A 25,732-nucleotide genomic window follows, 5' to 3' on the forward strand; every position below is an offset into this window, starting at 1 on the left:
TTCCAATATAGGTTGGTGTATTCTTCACACATTACACTTTTAAACTACTTACATTAAGAAGCTCCTACCTAAACCTTAGCTCTAAATCACTAACAAATGGATATTTCACTCTTATTTACTCAAAATTTCCATTTTTAGGTTGAGTAGCATTAATTTTATATATAGACTTCCTCACTTAACTTTCATTAATCCTGAAAACTGACTGAGGGATTGTTATACAATAAGAAATATTTTATCAATTCACAATATTTAATAAAGATGAAGGCACTAAATGCTTGCAAAACAAGCTCCTCATTAAGTACTTCTTTTCATGGTCACTTGTAAATGGGTAAGGAGGATACTGATGGCTATATACCAACAGACGTCTTCCGTATATTATCATAAAAGTAATTATTTACATGCCTATAAAATGCAGCAGGGAACTTTGGGAGGTGAAAACAAATAGTTCTTACACTTTAAGAATCTCTTCTCAGCCAGGCGTGGTGGCGCACACTTGTAATCAAGCATTTGGGAGGCTGAGACAGGAGGATTACAGTTCACAGACAGCCTCAGCTATGTAGTGAAGCCCTTTGCAACTCACTGAGACCCTGTTTAAAGAATTAAAAAGTAGGATTGGGAGTATAGCTCAGAGGTAGAATGCCCCTGGGTTCCATCCCAAGTACCCCCCCCCAAAAAAAAAAATTCCTCTCAGGTTAAAAAGATAAAACTTTTTAGCTTCGTGAGCTGATATGACTCCCTAAGAGCCAAGCATAAGGTACAATTCCACAGGGAAGGTCCAAAAGACTGCATTTGGTAGATATAAGCCAATGGTTGTATGGTGGTTGTTTGTTTGGGGGGTTTGTTGTTTGTAAAACTAAGGGTTGAACCTGAGGCACTCTGTAACTGAGATACATTTTTTTTTTTTTTTGGGGTGGTACTGGGGGTGGGACCCAGAGGCTTTCTATCTCTGGGCTATACTCCCAACCCTATTTTATATTTTTTATTTGGAAACAGTGTCTCACTAAGTTGCTGAGAGCCTCACTAAGTAGCTGAGGCTGGTTTCTAACATGCACAATACTCCTATCTCAGCCTTCCAAGCACTGGGATTACAAGCCTGTGCCACCACACCCAGCTAACTGAGATACATTCTGAAGCCTTTTTATTTTGAAAAAGGATCTTAAGTTTCCCAGGTTGGATTCCTCTTTCCTCTGCCTCCTACATAGCTGATACTATGGGCATTATGGGCAGATGCCACCATATCAAGCAAACGAATAATATTAAGCTAAGATATTGAAATATCTCAACAGATGTAAAAAACAGAAGCCCATATTAATCACTTCTGGTATCCAAAATTGAAAGTATGAAGAAACACAAACTATTAGGAGACTTATAACTATTAACATGCTTTAAGAAATGGCATTAAGTCAAACAAAATCAATTAAATAATGAATATCTAACCAGAGTGAGAAAACTGACAAGAGAATCAAAGATACACAGGTCAAGATTAATGATCTAATTTGTTCGTAGGTAATGTGTGTGTGTGTGTGTGTGTGTGTGTGTGTGTGTGTGTGTGTGTGTGTATGTGTGGTACTGGGGATGAAACCCAGGGGCCTTCTACCTCTGGGCTACATGCCCAGATCTATTTTATATTTTATTTGGAAACAGGGTCTCTTAAGCCAGCTAAGGCTGACTTCAAACCTGTGCGATCCTCCTGTCTCAGCCTCCCGTGGGAGGCTAGGTAATTTTTTTGGGGGGTACTGGGGGATGGAACCCAGGGGCTTTCTACCTCCAGGCTACACCCCAGCCTTATTTTATAATTTATTTGGAAACAGGGTCTCACTAAGTTGCTGAGACCCTCACTAAATAGCTGAGGCTGGCTTCAAACCTGTGTGATCCTGTCTCAGTCTCCCATGTGCTGGGATTACAAGAGTGCACCACCATGCCCAGATGCCTTAGATGCATGTTAAAATTTAACATGCAAATACAGTGCTAAATTTAATCATCAGCCAAGTATCATTAAGAAAACAAAGAACAAACAACAACAGCAAATGGTTCCATTTGCTGGCCTTTAAGATTTTTATATTTTTGGGTACTGGGGATTGAATCCAGGGATACTCTACCTCTGGGCTACACACACAGTCCTATTTTACTTTTATTTTTAAACAAGGACACACTAGGTTGATGAGAGTCTCACTACTTGCTGAGGCTGTCCTCAAACTTGTTATCCTCCTGCCTCAGCCTCCCACGTACTAGGATTACAAATGTGTACCACCATGCCTGGCTTTTTGCTAGCCTTTAAATGAAGATTATTTGTGGCTTGATATTTGGGCTATGACAGCTCTTGCATATGAGGCTAATGAGCCTAGACTTTTTTTTTTCTTTTGGTGGTGGTACTGGGGATTGAGCCCAGGGGCATTCTACTTTAGAGCTACATCCCCACCCCCATTTTTTTTCTTTTGGAACAGGGTCTCACTAGGTTGATAATAGTCTAACTATTATTGGATGAGGTTGTCCTTGAACCTGTGATGCTCCTGTTTCAGCCTCCAAAGTACTATGATTACAAGCATATGCCACCAGGCCCTTCTCCCTAGACTTCTTTTAATATATCAGAAAAGAGTCATAAAGTTACTGAGTAGATAAGTGACATTTCAAATTAGAAAGACATAGTACCTCAACTGGAAACAGTGATTAGTGAAATTGTACCTTCATTTTAGTGACATATTATCCTTCATTAAAAGGGCACTAAGAAGTTCAATTCTTCTGATGATATTTTAAATATCAAGGGCAAACTCTAAGACCTAAAACAATGTTCTTTTCTCATATATATTATAATTTTAATTAAATAGTATGTACATAGGATATAAATTCAGAAAACTGTATTTGTTATTTTCAAATTATACTAAAAAATACTTCCTTAAAAATGGAAAAAGTAAGATTTGGTAATTATACCCACCAAGAAAAGTTATCAGACGGTTTGATGTAAAACAAACTACTCAATCATTACTTACCAATAAGATTTCTTCACAGAAAAATATAACCCTTAAATTTTGCAAAAGACATAAAAAATTCAAGAAGGTCTCAAAACCAGCTCATTTTAAATTATTCTGAGAAAAAAGTTTATAAATTATAGATCCATTTTACCAAAAGCAGTCATAACAAGTTTTGTTATTTTAACTATTATCGTACATTCATAAAGACTTAAAGAAGTTTATAAAAAAACTAACCAAAATAACTTCACATAACTTCACTTTTCTTTTTCTTTTTCTTTTTTTTTTTTTTTTTTTTTTTTTTTTTGGTGGTACTGGGGATTGAGCCTAGGGGCATTCTACCTCAAAACTACACCCCTAGTCCTATTTTTACTTTTATTTTGAGACAAGGTTTCACTATATTGATGAGTTTCACTACTTGCTGAGGCTGTCTTCAAACTTACAATCTTCCTGTCACAGTTTTCCAAGTACCGGGATTATAGGTGTGCGCCTCCATGACCAGCTTGGCTTCATATTTTTAAGTCACAAAAATATTACTAAGGTTGCTAGTTATTCTTTATATTCTTCTATAAAAACATAAACCAAACTTACTGTTGGTTTTTTTCATTTAGAGTATTCATGCCCTGGAGATCAGAGAGAGGTGTTCTGGGATTTTTCCTGGTAATACCTAGCAAAAACAATTACAAAAAAGGCAAAATATTTCAAATCAATACCACAAAAAACTAAACATAAAACAATTTTACTAAAAATAAATAAGAAATAATGTACATTAATAGTCAAATATTTGCTAAATATGTCAAAGATACCTAAATAATAACATGAACCGACTTCTTACAACTATCATTTAAAAATCTCAGTTAACAATGAACCTAATTAGAGAATTTAGTAATAAATTCTTATGTTTCTTTTGTTTGAACATTAACATTAGGAAATACAATAGTAACTGGGCAGAAGGACTAGAAGTATTTAAGTTCATGTTTTATTTTAATATTTGCAAAGTTTCTAATATAACCCCATTGCATCATTTTTCAACAATAAGTACATTGCTAATATGGGCCAAAGATTTTTTAGAGATCCATAGATGTTACAGATAAAGACAATGAGAATCAAAGAAGACTAATCATTTCCTAAGGATTACCAATATTTTTAAAATATAATTTTCAGCCGGGCGTGGTGGCACATACTTGTAATCCCAGCATTTGGGAGGCTGAGACAAAAGAATCACAGTTCGAGGACAGCCTTAAGTTACTTAGTGAGGCCCTTTGCAACTCAGTGAGACCCTGTTCCAAAATAAAGAATAAAAAATTGGGCTGGGGGTGTAGCTTAGAGGTAGAATGCGCCTGAGTTCCATCCCCAGTACCGCAAAAATTAAATAAATAAAATATAATTTCTCTTAAGTTCAGTATGCACAAGGCTATTTTCATAATACATGTACATAAACATTTAAGTAATATCTGTAACATATATTGAAAAGAAAGAAATAAAAGTATCTTTATTCAAGGTAACAATCTTCCAGGTAGAAAATCCTAAGGAATCAGGTGTGGTGGCGCATACTTGTAATCCCAGCATTCAGGAGGCTGAGACAGGAGGATCTTGGTTTGAGGACAGCCTCAGCTACTTAGTGAAGACCTCTGCAACTCAGTGAGACCCTGTTCAAAATAAAGAATAAAAAATAGGGCTGGGGGTTTAGCTCAGAAGTAGAATGCTCTGAGTTCCATCCCAAGTACCCCACTCATATACACACATCCTAAGGAATCCACAAAAATAATGAGTTCACCAAAATTACAGGAAACAATCAATATACAAAAATAAATTATATTTCTATACAAAATATATGATCTGAAAATAAAAATTAAAAAACAATTTAATAATACCATCAAAACAATAAAATTTAACAAAACAGTATGTCTACATTGAAAACTACAAAAAAGAAAAAAGCAGCAAAAGAAATTAAGGAAACTAAATAACAGGAATTATATCTATGCTCACAAATTAGAAAAAGTGTGTGTTTGTGTGTGTGTGTGTGTGTGTGTGTGTGTTACTGAGGATTGAACAGGGCATTCATCCTCTAAGCTACAAACGCAGGCCTATTTTACTTTTTGTGGGTCTAGGGATGGAACCCAGGGGCATTCAACCTCCGAGCTACACCCCCTGCAGTATTTTTTATTCTTTATTTAGAAACCAAGTCTGAGTTGCAGAGGGCCTCACTGAGTAGCTGAGGCTGTCAGCAAACCTCCGGTCTCGGCCTCCTGAATGCTGGGATTACAAGCGTACACCACCACGCCCGGCTCTATTTTACTTTTTACTTCAAAATAGGGTCTAAGTTGTGGAGGGCCTTGCTAAGTTGATGGGGCTAGCTGCAAACTTGAGAGCCTGAGTACAGGACTACAGGTGTGTGCCATGACACCCAACTGAAAACATATTATTATTAAGATGGTAATGTTCCCCAAATTGATCTGTAGATCAATCCAAACTTACTAAAATACCAGCTACAATTTTTATAGAAAGGAACAAGGTGATCCTAATATTAATATCAAAATGGAAAGGAACCAGAATAACCTAAATAACCTTGCAAATAAAAAAATTTGGAGGATTCATACTTGTCAATTTCAGACCTACACATCAATGGAGTAGAACTGAGAGTCCAGAAATAAACCTTTAAACTTAGGATTGACTGATTTTTGACAAAGGTGCCATGACAATCAGTGGAAAAAGAATAACTTTTTCAAAACTTATGCTGTAAAAACTATGTATCCTCAGGTGCAACAAGTGAAGGTGGGATAAAGACCTAAATGCAAGTATACTACTACTACACAGCTTTAAAAAAATTTAGTCCTGACAACAGGACATGAGGCTGAGACAGAACAATCTCAGTTCATGGACAGCCTCAACAACTTAGAGACCTTGTTTCAAAACAAAGAATAAAAAAAAAAAAATAAGGCTGGGGTGTAGCTTGGAGGTAGAATGCCCCTGGGTTCCACCTCCAGTACCGCAAAAAAAATAAATAAATAAAAAATTAAAAATATTTTAAAAATTAAAAAGATGGGGAGTGCTCACTGGTAAAGTGCCTCTGGCTGCAATCCCCAGTAGCATGTGTATGTGTTGCATGAGACACATAAAGTGCATACAGGATGTCAATGGTCTCCACAGAAGATATATAAATGACTAATAAATATATGAAAAGATGCTCAACAACACTAGTCAGCAAAGAAATCCAAATAACTACAATGAGAAACCACTTCTCACCCACTAAGATGACTAGAATAAAGATAACAAATAAGGTCATTAATGGCATGAGGAAACCAGAATTTTCATACAATGCTGAGTATGAAATGATGTACTCACTTTGGAAAACAGCCTGAACAGTTTAAAATGTGAACACTAGCTATCATATGACCCAACTATTCCACTCCTCAATATATACACTTAGAAAAATTGAGAATATAAAATATGGCCACACAAAAATTGGTACTGGGAACCTAATATGTCACGTGATCAACAAAGCAGTACATTTTTAATAGTTTTAGTCAAAACTGAATGTATTTTTGTTCTGTGTTGTTCCTATTCATAGATATCAATCATAATCATTCTTTTCTTCTGCATATTAAAACATGTCATCTCTTGTCTTTCTTCAACATCAGTAATTTAATTTTCACCTGTCTCCTCTATTTCTTAAACTCATGCAGGTGATGTTTTATGCCTCTGCTTGAGTGTGTGGGAAAGAGAGGGGTACTGGGGATTCAACAAATATTCCTGGTTCAATCTGGTTTCTGAAATTCTATTATCAAGCCACACTCCAAACCCTTTTAATTTTTTAAACAATATCTTACGATATTGTTTACAGTTTCACTACATTTCTGAGGCTGTCCTCAAACCTGTGATCTTCTTGTCTCAGCCTCCTAAGTACTATAATTACAGATGTTTACCACCATGCCCAGCACCTCCACTTCATTCATTCTATTTTTAGTTAGTTTTTTTGTAAGCACTACTAGAAATTAAACCGAGTCTTTCTACCACTGAGCTACATCTCAACCCCCCCCCCGTGTGTGTGTGTGTGTGTGTGTGTGTGTGTGTGTGTGTGTGTGTGTGTGTGTGGTACTGGGGATAGATAGATCCCAGGGGCTTTTCTACCTCGGAGCTATACTGCCTGACCTATTTTATATTTTATTTGGAAACAGGGTCTCACTAAATTGCTGAGAGCCTCACTACGTAGCTGAGGCTGGTTTCCAACCTGTGTGATCCTTCTGTCTCAGCCTCCCATGTGCTGGGATTACAAGGGTATGCCACCAGGCCCGGCTCCTTCCTCACTTTTTATTAAAGTCTGAGATAGAGTATTGCTAAGTTCCCCCGGCTAGCCTTGGACTTATGATCTCCTGCTTTGGCCTGACAAATTGCTGGGATTATAGGGGTATGTCAATGCACCTGCCTCATTTTGATACTTTATAGTCTTAATGTGTAATACTACTTTATTGGATTCATGATCTTAAATTCTTCTATACTGTAAAATATATTTTCTCTTTCTTGGTACCTTCTCTACAAACACAATAGTGTTTCTTTTTTAATACGTTTTAACTTCCTTATATCCCTGTAGATAACAACTTTCACATTAAATACTTTAAACATACAAGAGGCAAGCCGGGTGTGGTGGCGCACCCTTGTAATCCCAGCATTTGGGAGGCTGAGACTAGAGGATCGCGGTTCGTGGACAGCCTCAGCTAATTAGTGAGGCCCTTCACAACTCAGTGAGACCCTGTTTCAAAATAAAGAATAAAAAATAGGGCAGGGAGTGTAGCTTAAAGGTCAAATGCCTCTGGGATCCATCCCCAGATCCGCAAAAAAAAAAAAAAAAAAAAACATACAAGAGGCAAAAGAAATAACACACTGGACACTTGGGATTGATAACTCAGATTAAAAAATAAGGGCCCATGTACCTACCCCACTCCTCACTAATCTCATTCCCAAGTATCAGTTTCCCAAGTATCAAATCCCAAGATCTCACATTGCTAGAATCAGCAAAATGAGGGATTTAAAATGTCTATCATACTTATAGCCAAGTATTTAAAGGAGAAAATTATCATAATGAACTGCCAGGAGAAAAATAAAAACTGTACAAAAGAAACAAATGGATATTCTGGAATTTAAAAACAATTTTTGAAATAAATAATCTGCTCTATACATTGAACTGGAGACTGGAACAGCAAAATGAACGTGAAATGAGAAAAAATGATCCAGTTTAAAGAATACAAATACCCGGGTGTGGTGGCACATGCTTGTAATCCACACACTTGGGAGGCTGAGACAGTAGGATCACGCAGGTTCAAAGCCAGCCTCATCTACTTAGTGAGGCTCTCAGCAAATTATTGAGACCCTGTTTCCAAATAAAGTATAAAATAGGTCTGGGAGTATAGCCTGGAGGTAGAAAGCCTCTGGGTTCCAGCCCCAGTACTCCAGGGTGGGGTAGGGGGAAACCAGGGGAAGGAGGGGAACAGTATCTAAAAAGTATCAAAAGATTAATAGTTCCTAAGATGATGTGAAACGTGTACTTCATGAAACCGTACATTCCTTAACTATTATTACCTAAGGAATGAAATTATATATTTACAAAATTACTTGAACAAGAATACATATAGCAGTGTACTTCTCCAGCTCTAACAGCCCATAAGCCTTGCTTATACTCTTGCTAAGTTTCTGAAGCTCTCCTCAAACCTCTGATCCTCCTCTCTTTCACCAAGAAATGAATGATAAACACAATGTTATATACAAACGTATATACTACACTTACAATGGAATACAACTGAGTAACAAATTATTGATCCTGAAACAACATGGATGATTATGTAAAATCATTACATAAATCATTATATGTTGCATAAGATAATACATATTATATAGTCTCATTGGTGCAAAATTTTTAGAAAAGGTAAAAACTTAGGGTAACAAGATTTTTGTTATTGTTGTTTTTTAATGGTACTGAGGATTAAACCCAGGAGTATTCTGCCCCTGAGATACAGCCACAAGACTATTTTTTATGTTAGTACAGGATCTCACTAACTTGTTGAGGGCCTTACTAAATTGCCTGGGCTGGCCTTGAATTTGTGATCTTTCTGCCTCAGCCTCCCAAATACTGGGATTATAGGCATGCAACACTGCCTACTCTATAACTTTATGGTGGCTCCCTTATGAAAGTAAGAAAATGTACATAAAAGTAAAAACAAACTTTTTCATACAATTCCTGCTGAATTTTTAATTCTGTTGTGTTCAAATGTCTCTAGAAAGCATTATTTAGCTGAATTTTCTGTTGTTTTTCATGTTTCTTAGTTTCATACTCCATGTTATTGTTCCATTTGGTCCTTTAATTACTATTATTATTATCTTGCTTGTACTGGAGATTGAACCCAGGGGTGTTCTATCTCTGAGCTACACCCCCAGCTCTATTTTCTATTTTGAAACAGGGGTCTCATTGTGTTGCAAAGGGCCTCACTAAGTTGCCGAAGCTGGCTGAGAATCTGTGATCCTTCTGTTTAAGCTTCCCAAGTAATGGGATTACAGGTATGTGCTTATTTTCTTGTTTTTGTTACTAGGGATTGAACCCAGGGGTAATCTACCTCCAAGCTACGCCCCCAGTTTTTTTTTTTTTTTTTAATTGTTGTGCTGGGGACTGAACCCAGGGGCATTCTACATCCAAGGTACACCTCCAGCCCTATATTTTATTCTTTTCTTTGTGTGTATGGTATTGGGGGTGGAACCCAGGGGTATTCTACCTCAGAGTGACACCCTCTGGCCTATTTTATATTCTTTATTTTGAAACAGGTTCACACTGAGTTGCAAAGGGCCTCACTAAGTAGCTGAAGCTAGCCATGAAGTATGATCCTCCTGACTCAGCCTCCCAAATGCAGGGATTACAAGTGTGCGCCACCACGCCCGGCTCTTCTTTATTTTGAAACAGGGTCTCACTAAGCTGCAGAGCGCCTCATGAGGTAGCTGAGGCTATCCATGAACCTGTGATCCTCCTCTCTCAGCTTTCCAAGTAGTAGTAGCATTAGAAGCATGTACCACCATCTCAAGGTTCTGTCTACCTGTACTTAATGATTCACTTTTTTTTTTTTTTTTTTTTTTGGTGCGGGTCTGGGGGTGGAACCCAGGGGCATTCAACCTCTGAGCTACACCCCCTCCCCTATTTTTTCATTCTTTTTTATTTTTTGAAACAGGGTCTCACTAAGTAGCTGAGCCAGTCCACGAACCAAGATCCTCCCATCTCAGCCTCCCGAATACTGGGATTACAAGTGTGCGCCACCACGCCCAGCTAATGATTCACTTTTAACAAATGAAAAGTGATTGTGGTGCTTCTCCCTTTTCACTTTTGGTGCTCCTACCCTTTCTCTGAAGTGACTCTTCTCTAAAATTTGACAGGGAGAAAAATAGAAAACTGGGAAGAAATTGAGACCTTTAGAAGCATGAGTTGTAGATATACTTCCAGAAAATTTCAGGAGCTCTGGAAAGGAGAACAAATCAGATGGTCTGAGGAAGAGAGAGTGTAGCATAGAAGAATCTGGTCCACATCCATGTTTCTGGCTTTCAATTCAGTTTTGTGACAATTGAGAATATGATGATCAACAAGAGGACGGATCTTGCCAGGGAAAGGCTGATCTATCTCACTACCCTCACACCTTGTTGACAATGCCTGCCTTAATATTTCTAGCCTCAGGCATTAGTATGATCTCACAAATGATTATAAATTTTAAGTACACTTTTTTGATAAAAATAGAATTAAAATAAAAATCACTAATAGAAAACTATCGAGGTAACCCTCAAATATTTGGAAAATGAACAAAAGTATATATAATACAATGAGTCAAGAAAAATCCAGAAGGGCAACCATTTTCAAACAGAAAGTCTGATCATCTACCACTTTTATACTAAATTCTTGATTTAATGAAAAGTAATATGGATACTTACTTGTGACTTACATCAGGTTTACATCATATAATAAATGCATTTTTATTGGGGTAAAATTCTATATACAATAAACCATATTCACTTTATATATATTTGCCTGTATTATTCCTACTAAGAAGTCAGGTGTTAATCATATAATTATTCCCTTGTATTTAATGTGTTGATTTTTTTTCCTGGCTGCTTTCTCAATTTTGTCCTTACTTTTGTCATTTAGCAATCTGCCTATGTGTGATTTATATTTATTTTGTTTGGTGGTAACAGATCTTGGATCTGAAAGCTAATGAACAGAAAGTTCTCTACAACTATTTCTTCAAATAATTATTGGCTCCTTATTACTCTTAATTGGAAGGCCAATTAAGGCAGAAAGATCTCAGCTTTATATGACAGATGTTCCAAGAAAACATCGCTAGTCAAATGGCAGTGAAGCTAAAAGACTACCCCTTTGCAGTTGAGTCTTCCAAAGGTTAACTCCTCTTGGGTTTTCCACTGTTGTGGTAAGAGTTCTGAGGGTTCCTCCTCATACTCACAGAGGTTAGGAAAGTATTATACTATAAATCTGGATCTTAGCCTGTCAGTAGCTCTCTCATTTCCAAGATATCCTCTTAAATTCCCAGCTACTCTGACAGTTTTCAATTTTGTCCTCTGACAACTCAGGCCAATATGGTAGTGGCTTTTCAGTCTCTGGTGCTATGAGAGTTAAGAGTCCTTTGTGCAAAATCCTACACACTCACAATTCTTACCCACTCTTTTACTGCCTTAAACCCACCTGATAGAATAAAATCTTTGTTTTCTACTTGCTTTGGGTATTTTCCTAATATTTTCAAATAGTTGGTTTTTAAAAAATTTATTTTTACTGTTAACCTGTGGAATGATTCAATCACCTCACCAATTCACTTTTTTTTTTTTTTTTGGTTTATAGAGAATTGAACCCAGGGACATTCTAACATCAAACTACACCTCCAGCCCCTTTCATTTTTTATTATAAATCAGATTCTCCCTGAATTGCTGAGCGTGGCTTCAAAACTTTAATCCTCCTGCCTCAGCCTCCCAAGTCCTGGTACTACAGGTATGTGCCAAAACACCCAACCTCACAAATTTTTTTGGAGGGGGTGGATCCCAGGGGCATTCTACCTCCCATGTACACCCTCAGCCCTGTTTTTTATTCTTTATTTTGAAACAGGGTCTCACTGAGTTGCAATTGGCCTCACTAAGTCATAGCCGAGGCTGTATGCGAACCATGATCCTCCTATCTTGGCCTCCCAAATGCTGGGATTACATGCATGCGCTACCATGCCTAGCTTCCAACTTCACAATTTCTTAAAACTGGTAGTCCCATAGTTTTCTAAGAATAATCTCCCAAATGTGAATTTACAATTTTATATGCCATGAAATTTTAAGTATTGATAGTGCTATGGTAATATATATATATATATATATATATATATATATATATATATATATATATATATGAAAAAGAACTACATGGAATAATGGAAAGCACCAACATCAAAAAGTGTAAAAATTTACATGTGAACATACATAAATGCATAAATGCACAATTTCTTCACGCAACCCATGTTGAAGTTAGTGCCCTATTAACCTGGACTCACTAATGTAGTAAGCTAGAATATGGTCACTTCTGTTACTAGTCTGAGACAGGGGAAAAAAAAAAGCAAATAAAGTACTTGAAACTAGTTAGGAATTTAAAAAAATTAAACCCTCCACCCACCTACCCACAGATATGTAGACTGCTTTAAATAATGTCTACTGGATTAAAAGATTGGGAAAAGCAGCTGGGAGTACTTGGGAGGCTGAGACAGGAGAATCACAGGTTTATATACAGCCTCCACAACTTAGTGAAACCCTGTTTCAAAAGAAAATATAAAAATAAGGCTGGAGGTATAGCTCAGAGGTAGAATGTACCTGGGTTCAATACCCAGTGCCAAAAAACCCACAAAAAACAAAAACGATTTAGAAAAGCAAGATGAATAATCATGATGACTTGTATACCTTTTAGGAATAGTAGCAACAATTCAAAAATAACTTTTAAGGATTTTTTAACTAAATACTTACCTTTGGTCTTTCTAAAATAAGATTTATTCTTAAATATATTTTACATTTTCTTGTATCAAAGGAGTAGTACAAGTAAGAGAACAAAAAAAACTGATAACTTGTTTTTAGAAATTCTAATTATATTCTTCCTTCACTGATACTAGAAAGTTAAATTCCATGGAATTTTAAACAGAAAATTGAAATTAGCAACCTAAATCTGTGGCAATTTATTGAAAGATCATAACCAAATAGGTAAATTCAATCCACTATATGCAAATTAGAGGTAAGGCTTTGACTATTCTGAAGGATTCATTTATTCTTACAATAGCAATAATTTAATAACTAATTTCACAACAAACAAAAAACCTAATTTTCATGCAGAATGAGTATACCAAATAAAGATAAAGAGAAGAAATGGAGACCAAGGGCATCTTTTACACCAATTTCATGAAAAGCAAAAAAAAAAAAAAAAAAAAAAAATTGCACCACAGTTCTGTTGTTTTAACTTAAGCCAAAATATTGATGTTCTGGCTTTGCCTCTAAACCATATGAAGTCTGACTGGAGGGCGACAATTAACCTAAACAGATTTACAATGATACACAAAAGCAGCATGCCTGAGCATGGCTTTGTTTTTAAGCATAAGAAAGAATAAAAATTTAGCCAGACTAAAATAGAGGTTTACCAAAACTTTTGGAAATGTTGAATGTCATGATTTCATGATAATTTCATGAGGGCCTATATGTATTAAAACTTACCAAAATTATCTCTGCAAGGTTATTTTGCTTCTATTACATTTCAATAAATTAAAAAAATAAATAGAAAAAAACATTGCTCATTTTTATCCATCACACAGGTACTTTTAAAAAATGAAAACCACCCAGTGTGGTGGCGCATGTTTGTAACCCCAGCATTCAGAAGGCTAAGACTGGAGGATAGCAGTTCGTGGACAGCCTCAGGTACTACTTAGTGAAGCCCTCTGCTACTTAGTGAGACTCTGTTTCAAAATAAAGAATAAAAAATAGGGCTGGGAGTGTAGCTCGGAGATCAAATGCCCCTGGATTCCATCACCAGACCCGCAAAAAAAAAAAAAAAAAAAAAAAAAACAATTTAGTGACTATAACCAAGTATAATTAACAATAACTCAAAAGACAGTCATCTGAGTTAAAAGAACAGTTATATTAGCACTATCAAGGGAAAGCACTGAAGTCCCAATGGATTATAGAGGTCATGTTGCCTATGCAAACTATGTCCCACCCTGTTGTACAATGCTCTTGGTTTCCATTTCCAAATAGCTATGTGATAACACAGTTTATCAGGATTTGCAGCCTTACTGTACTTCTCTTCCTTGCATCTCTGTAGAATTTCTAAGCTCCTCTGGTGGACTGGGTGTTGGAGAAAGCTAAAACTATCCATACTTTTCAAAATTGCACATGGCGTTGTATCATCATGTCCTTAGGAAGCAAAAGAAAAAAAATAGAGAAAAGAAAGACATTATATAAGCCCAAACCAATAGAGAGAATCAAGATCAATGCTGCCAACTATCTTAAAAGTATACAAAAAATTATTAAATTATAGAGGCTAAGAAATGGGGATGTAGTTTGGTAGTAGAGCTCTTGCCTGACATGCATGAGGCCCTAGGTTCAATCCCCAGTACAGAAAACAAAATAATAGAGGCTAAATATGAAGAATTTTTCCAATAAGTTTGATGAAATCACAAACAAATATGGAAAAATAAAATTTCTTTTTTGCAAGTACTCAAAGTGTCTCTTTTAATACTCAAAGCATTTTAAGTTAATACCATGGTTAAAATTTCTAAGTCAAAATATTAGAGACATCTAAAAAGCCATTTAATGACTATTTATTCTTTTAAAAATATACTCATTTTTATTGGGTATGAAATATCAATAGGATATAGTTGGCAACACTGATGAAACTCCAAAAAGAAACACACCCAAAACAATTTTCCAAAAATCAAATGATTCTTTCACAAGGCTTGCAATTAGCCATACTTGTAGGAATCCCAACAAGCATGCCAATGTGAAGAAAAGCACCATAGAGCAGGGAAACCCAGCAGCCCTTCCATATTTATAAATCTGAAAGTAAAGTAGAAGAATATACTACTATTTCTTAGGAAAGTGAGACAGAAATCAGCTACCAGTGGGAAAGAAAGTAAACACCACAACCTCAGATTCATGCTATTTACACTGTAAGTCACTCTAGCAATAAAAGGTGAGAAAGTCAATACCATAGTATTAGCAATAATTGGATTTAAAAGAGAATATAAGGAGCCGCGCATGGTTCTTTGGAGGCTGAGACAGGAGGATTGCACAGGTTTGAAGCCAGCCTCAGCTACTTAGTGAGGCTCTCAACAACTTAGTGAGACCCTGTTTCCAAATAAAATATAAAATACAGCTGGGAGTGCAGCCCAGAGGTAGAAAGCTCCTGGGTTCCATCACCAGTATCACAAAATAAATAAATGAATAAATAAAAATAAAAGAGAATATAGAGTTTCCAAGCTTTGGGGAATTGTGCATCATTTATTCAGATGACTTCTAGAACTAGATGAAAATATTCCAATGAAAAGTTTCACCGTTAAATAACAAAAGTACATAATTTAGTAACAGAGGCAAATTAATCAAACACATTAAACATGAACTTAAGTCTCCTTAGTGTACTTTATAATTAGGAATAAGACAGAAAGCAATAATCTACAAATAATTCTCAAAATAGAATCATTTTTACTTTATTTATTTAATTTTTTATTTTATTTATTTATTTATTATTTATTTATTTATTTGGTACTGGGAAATAGAACCCTTCTACCTCCGGGGTACACTCCCAAGACCTATTTTTATATATTTTATTTGGAAGCAGGGTCTCTTCAGCCAGTGAGGCTGGCTTCGAACCTGCGCAATCCTCATGTCTCCACCTCCCAAGCGTGGGGATTATAAGCGTGCGCCACCACATCCCGCTAGAATCGTTTTTAAAGTGAAACAGAGGCAGAATAATTCAGAGGTTTGCAGAGTATATTTAATATTGCTATAATTCCTTATCAAAGTGAACTGAATCTTTTAATTAGTAAGTTTACTGAGGTGTTAGCAAGGTTCTACTTCTTGACCTAGATGGTAATTCCAGGGGTGTTTTTGTGTTACTTCACTGAGCTGTACATTTTTGCTTCATACACTTTTCTGTATGCATGTTATGCTCTAGAGTAAGTTTTCAAAAAGATTACATGAAAGCTGTATATTAACCAGAAAAAAACTACTTTTAATTTCTTTTTGTTGGTACATTGCACTCGTACATCTTAATGGAGTACAAGATGGTAGAGGCATACATGCACACATCATTCATTTAGTTCTTCTCCAATCCTCCCATTCTTACTCCCCCAAATCATTTCTAAAAAAAAAAATAATAATAATAAACAGTACTACTACTACTTCCACTAATAATACCTCTCAGAAATCACTTTGTAAAAAGGCAAAGCAGGTTTAAAGTAGCCCTTTTTTTTATCCAGTAAACTATAATTTTATGTATCTACAAAGACCAATTACACACGCTACAATCTAAAGAACAGAAATTAAGTTAAATTATTTCCCTCTCGATTTAGAATAAAATATCCCAAATATATTTACTCATTTCAAATATTTCAAAGCTGTATTTAAAGTTTTACGGCTAATCACATCCCCAGAAGCCATTAGCTCAGTCTGGCAAACAGGCAACCTTGGGAAGAAGGGAGTACTCTCATGCTTCTACTGAGAGGCATGTCTCAACTGCACAGTTACAGAAAATCCTCCCTGTACAGCAATGGGTCTATTAAGACTAAAGCTACAACAAGCAACAGTGCAGTTTCTAATAAGCCACAAGTGCTTATGAAGTTGCCCTCCCACCGAATGATATGGGATATTTTATGGCTTAAGGAACACACATACAAGAACAAAATCCTTTACTATATTTTAAAGTGAAAATACAATGAATTAATTAAGGGTAAGAAAAAGGTAAAAGAATATTTTACAAATATATATTATCTCCAGGTGTGGTGGTGCACGCTTGTAATCCCAGCATTTGGGAGGTGGAGACTGGAGGATCGTGGTTCGCAGACAGCCTCAGCTACTTAGTGAGGCTCTCCGCAACTTAGTAAGACCCTGTTTCAAAATAAAGAATAAAAAATAGGTTAGGGGGTGTAGCTCAGAGGTCAAATGCCCCTGGGTTCCATCCCTAGACCCGCCAAAAAAATAAAATAAAATAAATAAATAAATATATATATATATATATATATATATTATCTGACTTCTTATATATTATCTAACTTTATCCTCAGATTTTTTTTTTTTAAATTGGGGATTAAAACCAGGGACATTCTACCTCTAAGCTACAACTCCAGCCCAATTTTTTTTCTTTTTTTTTTCTTTTTTTTTTTTTGGTGGTAGTACTAGGGATGGAACCCAGGGGCCTTCTACCTCCAGGCTACACTCTCAGACCTATTTTATATTTTATTTGGAAGTAGGGTCTCTTAAGCCAGCTGAGGCTGGCTTCAAACCTGCGCGATCCTCCTGTCTCAGCCTCCCAAGCATGGGGATTACAAGCATGCACCACCACACCCGGCTTATTTTTATTATTTATTTATTTATTTGTTTGTTTGTTTATTTTGGTGGTACTGGGGTTCCTGGAAGCCCTTCTACCTCCGGGCTACACTCCCAGACCTATTTTTACATTTTTATTTGGAAACAGGGTCTCCTAAGCCAGCACGCGCGGCTGGCTTCGAACCTACGCGATCCTCCTGTCTCTGACTCCCAAGCGTGGGGATTACAAGCATGCGCCACCACGCCCAGCCCTGGCTTTTTTTTAAATTTTGAAACAGGGTCTCACTAGGTTGATGAGAATCTCACTACTTGCTGAGACGGTCCTCAAACCTGCAATCTTTCTGTCTCCGCCTCCCAAGTACTGAGATTACTAGCATATACCACCACAACCAGCTATCCTCAGAATTTTAAAGATAATAATTAACTCTCTTTTATAGAAAAGAAAAAGGCTCTAAGTCACAAAATCAAGACAAGAGATGACACTGGAGCAAAGAATTCTTTCCACAGTATTACCCAATTCTAACCTTTCTCCTAATTTATACTTTCATACTAAATTAATTCATTGGTAGTAAAAATTCTGCATAAGAAAAACATAAATTATCAAAATTAAATTTTAATTCATTACCTTATCACTTCCTTTTTGTTCAAAATCACTTCATTTTTTGTTCAAATCATACCACTTACTAATACCTAAAGTACAAGATGTTTTATACTCATTATTCCTATCAATATTTATTAAATAAAAATATACCAAAACATACCTACACATAGATAATATATGCACATTTAAATCATATAAACTTGACTCATCAGATCCAAAACATGACATCAGAGTATAGGAAGAAACAGAACAAAATAAAAATTATTGTAACTGTACTCTCCTTGTGGTGAGAAGCATCTATATATAATATATATACTATATATTCCTATAACTCAACACCTCAGTATAAGTATAAGACATTAATTAAAGTATTTTTCTTAAAAAAGATAAAACATGATAGAATACCAGTAACTATTACTTACCAGTTTTTTTCTGAATGTGTCTCTTCCCAGCTTCCCTGAAAGCAACTGTGGCTCTGAAAAAGGCTCGGAGAACTGCCCACCGAAAAACAGCTACGGGATCAATTCCAATCATCCCAGAGATAAACGCATTTTTGCTACTTCTCAAAAGAGCTACAATGTCTGGGCGCATATGATCTGTATTTTTTTCTCGGAAATCCTATATGAAAAAAATCACTTTGATTAGTGAATAAACTATATTAAGTCGAAAGGATGATGGGTGATATGTTCGAACAGTAACTGAACAGAGATGATAGAAGTAATTTCTATTCTGGATATCTAAGTGGATTAAGTGTATATATGTGTCAGCCAACCCTAAAACAAGTCCCATTCTTTTTACTCCAAGGGCTCAGAATAATATGTATAATCTAGGCAATGACTATTATCATTCAACTATATTCACACTAAACACTGAACAGGAAAATTTAAAATATGAGTATATCACTGATGCAGCTTCAAAGAATACCTTTAATATAAGAATTCTATGATGCCAGGTATGGGGGCACATGCTTGTAATCCCGGCATTCAGGAGGCTGAGATAGGAGGATCCGGGTTTGCAGACAGTCTCAGCTATTACTTAGTGAGGCCCTTTGCAAGTCAGTGAGACACTGTTTCAAAATAAAAATAAAAATTAGGGCTGGGGTATAGCTAGGAGGTACAATGTCCCTGGGTTCCCTGGGTTCCATCTCCTGAGATAAGAGGATCCAGGTTCTCAGCCAGCCTCAGTTACTTAGTGAGGCCCTTGGCAACTTAGTGAGACCCTGTTTCAAAATAAAGACTAAAAAATAGGGCTGGGGGTGTAGGTCGAAGGAAGAACGCCCACTGGGTTCCATCCGCAGTACCACACACACACAAAAAAAGAATTCTATGAGGAGTAAATCTAATATGATGTCATCTGTCCTCAAATACAGAGGTTAGCTTCAACTTTTTCTATTACTTTTAGGGCTTTCCATTCCTAAATCTTCTATGTTCTACTGAGAATGAGAAAAAAAAAAAAAAAAAGTAAAAATGCCAGGAGTCTTATTCCTTGGCTTGCCTCAAAACATCCTTATAGAGAAGTATGCTATAAAACTGTTTGTAAAATTAAGTAACAGTTTTTAATCCAAATCACCACCACTCATCACAATCATCCATTAATAACTACTAATAGCTGAACTAACAGGAGCTAATTTACAATACTTTATATAATATTATTCAATTCTAACAATTACTCAATAAATCAGATTCAATCATGAATTGTAATATACTGATAATTAAATAGGAAGGTAAACAGCAGTCAAAGGTCAAACAGATTAATCAGAACCAGTGTGGGAACCAAAATACTAGTCTGCCATACTCTAAGAATATCCCACTCTAAGCCAGGCGTGGTAGTGCACGCTTGTAATTTCAGAATTTGGGAGGCTGAGACTGGAGGATTGCCTCAATACATAAGCCCTTTGCAACTCAGTGAGACCCTGTTTCAAAATAAAGAATAAAAATAGGGCTGGGGGTGTAGCTCATAGGTAGAATGCCCCTGGGTTCCACCCCCAGTACCACACACACACACAAAAAAAAGAATATTCCACTCTATTAATCACTATACTGTATATCCTTAATTCTAGAACCATTTTCCATGATCACTGTCATGTATCCATAGTGACCAACAACGAAATGCCTTTACACGTATAGATTTGTAAGGCCCTTATAAACTGACCAGACTATTCTTGAAACTCTCCTAGTTTTCCTAAGACCACACTTAGTGATTTACTACTTGTTTCTGATGCTCCCTTATCAGCCCCCATTGCAGATGCATATTGGAAATTAAAACTGGGTTTGATCTTGTATACTATTTTTTTTTTGTTTGTTTGGTGGTCTTGGGGTTATTAAACCCAGAGACATTCTACCTCTAAGCTACAGGCTAAATCCTTTTGTTTTGTTTTTTGTTTTGAAACTGAATCTTGCTAGGTTGATGTTGGTCTTGAACCTACAATCATCCTGTCTCAGCCTCCCAATTAGCAATAGTCTTACATCAGGTAATCACAACATTATGGCTTTGTAAATTATGTGATGTAGCCCAACTGTGTTATTTCTAGTTTAGATCATTCTTGTTATTGCTGAGGTCAATTTATATATCTTAATCTCCAACTTAAAGAAAATAAGTAGTACCAATAGTAATTAATGTTTGGAGGCATTCATCATTGAAACCATTTGGGCCTGAGATGTCCCTTACAGCAAAGTTTCAAACTAATGATTCAAATTATTAAGTAGACATAGATTTTCAAGTTTTTCTATCCTTTCTGATATAAGTTTTGGAAAAGTATGTTTTAGAGGTATTCATCCATTTTATCTATGTAGTCAAATAACTGACAAAATATATTCATATCCTAACATCTATAGACATTGTAGTAAAGTACCCTTTTACATTCCTGATATGGGGGAAGGGGCTAAAGAAGGATAATGGAGATTGAATCCAGGGGCATTCTATATCCAAGCTACGCCTCCAGCCCTATTTTCTTTCCTTTCCTTTTTTGAAACAGTGTCTTGCTAGATTGCTGAGAGCCTCGCTAAGTTGCTGAGGCTGAGTTTGAACGTGTGAGTCTCCTATCTAAGCCTCCCAAGTACTAAGATTACAAGGGTATGTCACCATGTCCAGCTCTAGTTAACGTTTTCATATACTAGTTGGATCAGTTAACAGTATTGTTCAATTTTTCTGTGTTTATTGACTTTTTGTGTCTGTTGTTCTACTAGCTAATGAGATATGTGTTAAAATTTATAACTATGGTGGTGAATCTGTCTAGGACTACTTTTGATCTCCTTTTATATAATTTGAATCAAAGTCGTCAGGTTCATATATTTTTGGTGGATTACTGGCCAATTTTTATTTATTTATTTATTTATTTATTTATTTATTTATTTATTTATTTTTGTGGTACTGAGGGTAGAACTCAGGGGCTTTTCTACTTCCAGGCTATACTTCCAAGACTTTTTTATACTTTATTTGGAAACAAGGTCTCAACAAGTTGCTAAGAGCCTCACTCAGTAGCTGAGGATGGCTTCAAACCTGTGCAATCCTCCTGTCGCAGCCTCTCAAATGCTGGGATTACAAGCCTGCGCCACCACGCCCGGCTAACTGACCAATTTTATCATTATGAAATGTCACTTTATCTAGCAATACATCTGGTCTTTGTCTACTTTGCCCAGTAAATAAAATTATGCCAGCTTTTATCTATTCCCTATCCTTTTAGTTTCAATCTAATAATATGGATAAATATAACAGAAATAACATATAAAATTCCACTTATCTAAAAAAATTTTTGTAGTAATGGTATTGAACTCAGGGCCATTCTGAGCTATACCCCCAGCCCTACCTTTTATTCTTTATCCTATTTTTTATTCTTTATATTGAAACAGATTCTAAGTTGCCAAGGGCCTAAGTAGCTGAGGCTAACTGCAAACTTGCAATCCTCCTGTCTCAGCCTCCCAAGTACTGGGATTACAAACACGCGCCACCATGCCTGGTTTTTATCTGAAATGTAATAGTAATTAAAATATGAATGATGAAAGTAAGATGGTGGTCATCTCTGTGGAGGAAATGAACTGGGGAAAGGCATAACAAAATCTATATACTTTAGATTTGTACACTTTACGTAACTCACAATATGTTCAAGGGCTTTTTAAATACTTTTATTAGTGCACTGTGATTATACATCACAATGAGGTTCAAAGTGATACACACATGCACTCAGCACTTGCTCTACCTTTTGCATTCCACCTTGTTCCCCTCTTCCCCTGCCCATACATGTTAGTAAAACGGGTAGTGATACCTTTAGATACAGACATACCATTAATTGAACAGTTTTTCCCTCAATCCTCTTTTTTTTTCCCCTCCAAATCTCTAATTCTGTAATTAATCTGTAATTCTGCTAGTCTCTCTCCTCGTTTCTCCTAAGTCCCTTATGTTTCCTATTTTTCCTCTCTAAATTCAGTGTATGAGAAAAAAAAAACATATGAACCTTGACTTTCTGAGACTGGCTGATCTCACTAGCATAATATTCTCTAGCTTCATCCATTTTCCTGCAAATGACATACTTTGTTCTTATTTATGGCTGAGTAAAATTCCATGTGTGTAGTGTATATACTATATTTTCTTTAACCATTTCTCTCTGAATAGACACCTCGGCTGATTCCATACTTGGGTTATTATGAATTGTGCTGCTATAAAGGTGGGTATACATGTTTCACTATAGTGTTCTGACTTTTTGGAAAGATGCCAAGCAGCAGTGTAGCTGGGTCATATGTTGGTTCCATTTCTAGTCTTTTAAGGAACCTTCATACCAATCTCCACAATCCCACCAAGAGTGTATAAGATTTCCTTTTTCCTTCATCCTAGCCAGCATTTATCACTGTTTGTATTTGTGAAGATTACCATTTTAACTAGAGATTAGACGAAATTTCAATGTAGTTTTGGTTTGCATTTTTATATCTAAAGCTTTATTTCACTTTGCACTAAGTCTGTTCTCCCAGTCTATTCCATTTCAGGATGTGGTACCTCCAACTAACCCATCAGCTCTAGTCAGCAGCCACTTATTATCTAGACACCACTAAAGTTATGGGTACTGCGGTAGTATCTCTAAAATCTCTCATAATCATTTAGCTCTTTCCCATCTCTACTGCTGCTCTTGTACTTCACTTTACCTTAATATATCACCTAAAAAATTAAAACTTAATAAGTGTATCTGCCAGTTCCTTGTCTGGCCTTCCACTATCCCTTCTCTTCAAAATGATGACTTAGAAGCTCTAAAATTAATCTGTTCGTCACTGTAAATTCACTTCATGTCACTATCCCTTTTGTTTCTTATAGTCCAGCAACACTGACTTGTTTTTAGTTATTTCTACATATCAAACTCTTTCCTCTATCATGGCCTATAATGCATCATCTCAACTCCTTACCAAGGTAATATTTACTTAAGGTCATCACTCAAAATTAAAGTTTCTTAAGCCAGGACATGGTGGCGCATTGCCATAATCCCAGTACTTGGGAGGCTGAGACAGGAGGATCACAGGTTCTCAGCCAGCCTCAGCAACTTCCGAGGCCCTTTACAACTTAGTGAGACCCTGTTTCAAAATAAAAAATAAAATAGGGCTGGGAGTGAAGCTCAGAAGTAGAATACCCCTGGGTTCAATAACCAGTACTACAAAAGAAAAAAAGAAAAAAAGTTTCTTAAAGAAGGGTTCATGGAACAACAAATTCCAAAGCAATTACTTCAAAGCCAGGCACACACATATAATCCCAGCTACTTGGGAAGCTAAGACTGAAGGATCACAAATTTGAGGCCACCAAGGCAATTTAGCAAGACTTTATCCCAAAATTAAAAAATAAGAAGGGCTGGGAAGGCCAGGCATAGTGCTGCATGGTTGTAATTACAGCATTCAGGAGGCTGAAACAGGTGTATCGTGGTTTGTGGATAGCCTCAGGTACATAGTGAGGCCCTTTGCAACTCAGTGAGACCCTGCTTCAAAATAAAGAATAAAAAGTAGAGCTGGGGTATAGCTCAGAGGTAGAATGCTCCTGGGTTACATCCCCAGTACCAAAAAAAAAAAGGAGGAGGAGGAAGAAGGGAGAAGGGAGAAGAGGGAGGGGGAGGGGGAAGGGAGGGGAGAAGAACAAGAACAAGAACTGGGAATGGATAAATCATCTTAAGACACTCACCTCAAGACCCAAGAGGATACATATTGCTACAGTATTCTCTACTGCCTTATGTGGGAAATACAGTATCTTTACAGGCTGGAATTTCAAGTGCTTGAAGAGTAAAAGGCCCACAAATTACAAATAAGAAATGGATGAAATTATGAAGATTACCCTCTCAGGAGTTAACAGGTAATAGTGTCAATATATTTATTAGGAGTGCAAGCTCACAAATATAATAATTGTATATGTAGACATACAGTCTCCATCAGTCTTTATGAATATAAAGAAAGAAAAAAATAAATTATATTTATGGATAAAGAAGTGGGTTTGAGACATATTTTTCATATTGAAAAAATTTCTTACAATGGCCTAACATTAGAAAATCTTCATAAAGAAACCAAAGGCAACATTACTTAAGACAGTAATATACTGAAAAGGAGAATCCCAACTTTAGTAGTTATCTCATAAAATGTCTCCAAATGTTACTGACCAAGATCCTCCAAAAACTGCAAAGAGAATAGTATGCCAGGTCAAGAACACACCTCTGCTCTTAAAGCATATTCAGTGGAAAATATACTAACCTTTACTCCATATTTTACTTTCCCAGCATAATGTTTAATGATGAAAGCAGGTTCCATCACAGCTGGAAATTCAATGTAAGAATTCTCTTCGTGTTGATGCTTAAACTTGTCTAGCAATGTTTGATTATTAGCCTGTGGAAAGCTGAATTTAAGAGAAAAAATACAAGAAAGACATTGTAGTTAGTCTAAGATGTTCAAAAGTACTTTATTTATTTATTGCAGTGCTGGGGATTGAACTCAGGAGCATTCTACCTCCAAGCTACACTCCCAGCCCTATTTTTATACTTTATTTTAAAACAGGGTCTCACTGAGTTGTAAAGGGCCTCACAAAGTAGCTGAGGCTGCCCACGAACCTGGATCATCCTGTCTCAGCCTCCCAGATGCTGGGATTACAAGTGTTCACCACCACGCCCGGCTTTATTCTTTAATTTAAAACAGGGTCTCACTGAGTTGCAGAGGGCCTCCCTAAGTAGCTGAGACCATGAACCTGCGATCCTCCTGTCTCAGCCTCCCAAATGCTGGATTACAAGTGTGCGCCACCATGTGTGCCACCACACCTGGCCTCAATAGTACTTTATAATGACGTTGCTCTTTTTTTTTTTTTTTTTTTTTCAGTACTGAGGATGGAACCCAGGGGCATTCTACGGCTGAGAGACACCCCCAGCCCTAATTTTTTATTTTTTTTTATTTTTTTTTTTTTGGTGGTACTAGGGGTGGAACTGAGGGGGTTTTCTACCTCCAGGCTCTACTCCTAGACCTATTTTATACTTTATTTGGAAACAGGGTCTCACTGAGTTGCTGAGAGCCTTACTAAGTAGCTGAAGCTGGCTTAGAACCTGTGTGATCCTCCTGTCTCAGCCTCCCAAGCA

The 25,732-nt window shown here is 36.4% G+C and overlaps 1 protein-coding gene across 2 annotated transcripts in view; it reads right to left on the minus strand.

Moving 5' to 3' along the window:
- Positions 1-25,732, minus strand: part of MYO9A (myosin IXA) — a gene marked incomplete at both ends in the record, with an annotated part of 187,408 nt that overhangs the window by 101,244 nt on the left and 60,432 nt on the right. For both annotated transcript variants that reach the window (XM_080693311.1, XM_080693312.1), the window contains 4 exons: positions 3,558-3,633; positions 14,307-14,426; positions 18,579-18,774; positions 24,864-25,005. In XM_080693311.1, coding sequence (XP_080549437.1) covers positions 3,558-3,633; positions 14,307-14,426; positions 18,579-18,774; positions 24,864-25,005 — 534 coding nt within the window. The remainder of the gene's footprint in view (positions 1-3,557; positions 3,634-14,306; positions 14,427-18,578; positions 18,775-24,863; positions 25,006-25,732) is intronic.

Source organism: Muscardinus avellanarius (assembly GCF_963383645.1).
Source record: "Muscardinus avellanarius genome assembly, chromosome: 3".
In the NCBI taxonomy this organism is placed as follows: Eukaryota; Metazoa; Chordata; class Mammalia; order Rodentia; family Gliridae; genus Muscardinus; species Muscardinus avellanarius.